The sequence below is a fragment of the Curcuma longa genome, unplaced genomic scaffold, assembly GCF_044706935.1.
Source record: "Curcuma longa cultivar G26 ecotype Majalengka, Jawa Barat unplaced genomic scaffold, ITB_CL_G26_1.1 contig_23057, whole genome shotgun sequence".
Lineage (NCBI taxonomy): Eukaryota > Viridiplantae > Streptophyta > Magnoliopsida > Zingiberales > Zingiberaceae > Curcuma > Curcuma longa.
The window spans coordinates 2468-7436 of NW_027432071.1; the positions used below are offsets into that span (position 1 = coordinate 2468).

At 33.0% G+C, this 4969-nt stretch overlaps 1 protein-coding gene across 1 annotated transcript; it reads left to right on the plus strand.

Annotated features, from left to right (window-relative positions):
* The first annotated feature begins 741 nt into the window (after positions 1-741).
* LOC141818040 (proteinaceous RNase P 1, chloroplastic/mitochondrial-like) lies at positions 742-2451 on the plus strand. Its single transcript, XM_074705633.1, has 2 exons — positions 742-2111; positions 2299-2451. Exons 1-2 carry the CDS (start codon positions 753-755, stop codon positions 2440-2442), a joined length of 1503 nt encoding a protein of 500 aa, XP_074561734.1. The 5' UTR covers positions 742-752; the 3' UTR covers positions 2443-2451.
* The last annotated feature ends 2518 nt before the right edge of the window (positions 2452-4969 follow it).

The following is a 4969-nucleotide window of genomic DNA, read 5'->3' on the forward strand; positions in this document are numbered from 1 at the left end:
TCGTAAACTAATTGAAAAAAATATAATCTTTTTTCCTAATCGAACGTTTTTCTTGTATCTATCACGAGCATACACTCGCTTTCCTATTCTTTCCTATCGAATTTAAAAAAGAAAGCTGTTTTGTTTTACTTTTGAAGAGAAAACCTGAATAACTGAGATAGATTCATTTCAGTGGTATGTTCTTGTTGCCAATATGGTGCAAAGGAGAACTTTGAATTGGCTCGCGAGATTGACAACATGAATATATACTCATGCACGATGCTGGTTGGCTAGGATGCACTTTAAGCATCATGTTCCTTCTTGGGGCTTGTAAAGTAATGTGAGTTATTGACTTCCCTAATTCCAAATTATAGTATATGTTGTTCATAACTTGGGTGTTATAATAAAGTTAAGATTTTGATGATCAAAAGTCGATTCCAATTGATCTGGTAAAGGGGCAAGATAAACAACTTAAATGAGTCACTTACCTTATGAAATTGCAAACCAGATGTAGAATAATTACGTGGACACTTGTTAGACTTATGTAGCGTATTTATCTTTTTATTAAAAAAATTATTTTATTTATAATTTTTTATATTAGCAAATCAAATATATTTTTTAATTTTTTTAAAAAAATAAAAAATAATATATCATATTAAATATATTTTTTATTTTTAAAAAATTAGATCGAAAATAAAAAAAATAAAATAAAAACTAAAAAAAAAAATTCAAACCAAACGACCTTATCCTTTCAGAAGTCTCTCCGTCGCTGCATGGCTTCCTGGCAAAGCGACTTCCTCATTTCTTCCTTCTCCATGGAATTCTGCACTCCACCACCTCGATTCCCCCTGAAAGCTCGTTTCTTCGCCCGCTTCCTCTTCACCCCCACCGTCGTCCATGCCTTCTCCGATCTCTCTTCCAGCGCCACAGCTCATGGAGCCCACGCCGAGCATCGATCACTTCACAGAGAACGGCCGCCTCAGGAGAAGATTCTTGTGGAGCATTCAATCCCTAAACCTAGGAGGAAGGGTAATTTGTGGCCGAGAGGCGAAAAGGCGGAACCTTTGGCGAGAAGAGTGAGTGAAAATGGAGTCGACAGGTGGATGAAGAAGGACGGAAAGATATCCGAAGCTAGGGTTTCTGGAAAGGAGATGAAAACTAAGCTGGATTCCTGCTCCAAAACTGGTGATGTCATGGAAGCCATTTCCGTCTACGACTTCGCGGTCAGCCAAGGCATCAGATTGCAGCAGTACCACTACACTGTGCTGCTTTACCTGTGCTCTTCTGCGGCGATTGGGATCATTCATCCTGCTAAAAGTGGTAGTGTTAATTCTAAGTCTGATCCAGGTTTCCATATTGATGGAGATGTGGATGAAGTTGCAGGCCAAGACAGTAGAAGAGCTGCGGTTTCGATTCGAGTAAGCGAGGATATCAGAGACTATGCTCGAGCCAGAGGACTTGAGATATATGAAAAGATGTGCGCGGAGAAGATTTCCATGAGCGAAGCAGCTCTAACATCTGTGGCTCGAATAGCAATGTCCATGGACGACGGTGACATGGCCTTTGATTGTGTTAAGCGAATGAAGCTTTTGGGTATAACCGCAAGGGTGCGGTCGTATGGTCCTGCATTGTTCACCTTCTGCAACAAAGGCGACATTGAGAAGGCATTCGAAGTTGAAGCTCACATGTCGGAGAATGGCATCCAACCTGAAGAATCAGAGTTGGAAGCACTTCTAAGAGTTAGCATTGCGGCTCGCAGAGGCGACAAGGTGTATTATCTGCTACACAAGCTTAGAACTAATGTGAGACAGGTCTCTGGATTCACAGCGGAGCTGATTGAGGCTTGGTTCAAGAGTTCGACTGCATCAAGACTGGGGAAAAGGAAATGGGATGCGAAAGAATTAGCAGAGGCTATTGAAAATGGTGGAGGGGGGTGGCATGGGCTTGGTTGGCTCGGTAAAGGGAAATGGAATGTGGCACACACATCAGTAGATCCAGATGGTGTCTGCATGGCTTGTGGTCACAAATTGGCAACCATCGATCTTGATCCAGTTGAGACAGAAAATTTTGCCAAGTCTGTTGCGTCACTGGCCAACAAGAGAGAAAGGAATTCAAATTTTCAGAAGTTTCAAGTATGATTTCTCTCCCGAAATCACTGTCCAGTAATGTGGAGAGAGTATTTAGTTCTTGCATTTCAAACATGTAAAATGTTGACTATAAAGTTCAGTCACTTGCGATTTTCGAAATAATGTCTAATTGTTTTCACCAGCAATTTGCATGATTTTGTTTTGTTGCTAACAACTCGATTTCCGATTACAGAAATGGTTGGACTACTATGGCCCTTTTGAAGCTGTTGTAGATGCAGCTAATGTCGCTCTCTATAGTCAGAAGCGGTTCTCAGTTAATAAGGCGTGCATCAAGAAAATGTTGACAAATATACTTAGAAATTTTGCTTTTATTTAGTGTTCCTGTTGTATTAACCTTCCTTATGAGTATGTTTTTCCTTTAGGTCAGAAGCGGTTCTCTTTAGTGTTTTTGAACCGAAAGTTTCCCATCTCGTTATAAGGAGAAGAAGCTCCACCATCTTCAGCTCCACTACTCAGCAGAGAGCGAGAGCAGAGCAGCTCAGGCCTCCCTTTTTTATTTGGACTTAGTTGAGTTAAAAAAAAATTTAATAAATTAAAATATTAATTTTAAAAATAAAAATTTTATATAAAAATAAATTTTTTAACTTTTTGAGATGTAAAATTATTAAATAAATTTTTATATTCAAGTTTTAATAATAATTTTTTTAATTGATAATATTATTTAATTATTTAATTTTTTTTAGATATAGTTGAACGTAAATAAGACTTTATTAATTTTAATTTTAAAAATTTTCTTTTTATTGAAACTACACTAATAGGTATAGTCAGTAATATTCTATAAACTATCTATGCATTAGGAAAAAAATTTAATTTTTTTTATAAGATTTAATACTTCAAGTGGTTCTGTTTTTAATTCTGGATTTATTATTTCTTTTAAAATTTTTAATTCTAAAAATAAATCTAAACCATCAATATCTTATGACATGTGTTAAAAAATTTTCAAGATTCAAATATTTTTTTTTAATATTATTATCAAGAAATTTTAATTTCTCTGTCTCATGTAAAAAATTAAAATTATCTTCATATATTTTAAATTATTCAAACCTACTTTGAAGTAAAGAAATAGTATGATCAATAATATAATTAAAGTAATTGATTTTAAAAGATTGTGATAGTTTTACTTCATTAGTTACATTCTCATCAAATCGTTTATTTTTTCTAATTACATATTTTTTAAAATTTAATAAATCTGATGAATATATTTGAAAGTTCAACAAATGACATGTGGAATTTGAAACTAGAATTATTATATTGCTGAAATTTTATCGTAATTAAAATATGAGAGTAATTTAGTAAATAAAGATGAAATATTCAGAATAAAAAAATTAAAATTTTGAAAATAAAGATAAAATATTCAGAATAAAGATGAAATATGAATATAAATCACAAGTTGGTATTTATGCGAGCGTCATTAATGCTGTTTCTAGATCACACTTTTTAAAAGTTTTATGCGAGTCCCTTTTGATGGTGTTTTTCTGCCCTTTTGGATCATACATTTTGGTGTGCTATTTGAATAATACCAAAACTTTTCTAGTATTTTTTTGAATCAAGTTGCCATATCGTTCTCATACAAGGAAAGATCCTTTGAGATCAATAACGGTTGTTTTACCACTTCTTTATAGCGTACTCCTTTTCTTTTGTTTTATGCGAATATAAAACTTCTTTTGGTATTCTTGAATCTACTCATCGGATCATCGAAAATAGTGTCGTCTAACTCAAGATCTGGTACTAGCACTTGCGTTTCCGACTCTTGATGCTTAATTATGCTTCTGCTCCTTTTTGGTCTGTTCATTTGTGCTTCCTCATTCGATCTGAGATGATTTTACCCCTTTTGCTTTCGCAGCATGAAACATGTACATGGTATCATTGCATGTAGGGCTGAGTATTCGATTAAAATTGAAATAAATTGATTTTTTTCTAACCAACTAAATCGATCAAATTTTTCAATAAAAATCGAACAAACCGAACCAATATTTTATCGGTTAATTCAGTTTTCGATCGAATTAATCAAAATTTTTAAATATTAATAAAAATTTTACTAATTAATTAGAGATTTATAAATTTATTTATTTAAAATTTAAAATTTATTTTTTAAATTTGATTAATTCAGTTTATTCGATTTAACCGAATAAGGAATTTTAAAATCGAAATCGAATCAAATTAATCGATTTTTTAAGAAAAAATAATCGAAATTTTGAAATAACTGAATCAAATTTTTTAATTCAGTCGGTTTATTTGATTTAACCGAATTTTTACTCACCCCTAATTGCAAGTGTAGAGGAATTCAAATCCAAAGGCGTCGACGAGATCCTCCTCCTCAGTGATAATTTCCCCTTTTTTGAATGTTTTTTTCTTTTATCAGCCTTCGACTTCTAAAATATCATTTTATTTGAGTTTTTTTTTTTGCTCTTCAAACTACTTCCATCTTCTTCTTTTTTTAAAAAAAATCTTTTACTTTATATTCCAGATGTGCCTAACTCAGGAAAAATTGCAAACCATGAATTCTTGACTTGGATGATAAATTTAAAATCTAAACAACAATCTTTTTTCTATTTGCCAAATCTGAAATTGTAAAACTATGAATTCTTGCTAAATTTTAGAAAACTATAGTAAAATCCATGGACTCTTACATCTCTTGCTATGCTGTTAATGACCCATTTGTGATGAAGGCATGGGCAATGTTGTATCTTGAGAACAGGAATGTGAAATTCTTAGCTGATGACTCCGACATTTACACTCACACCCTTAGATTGGAAGTAGACCTCTCCGATAAGTAGGAATGAGTATAAATTTAATTAAATCGAATAAATCGATCAAATCGACCGAATTAAAATATTAAGTTT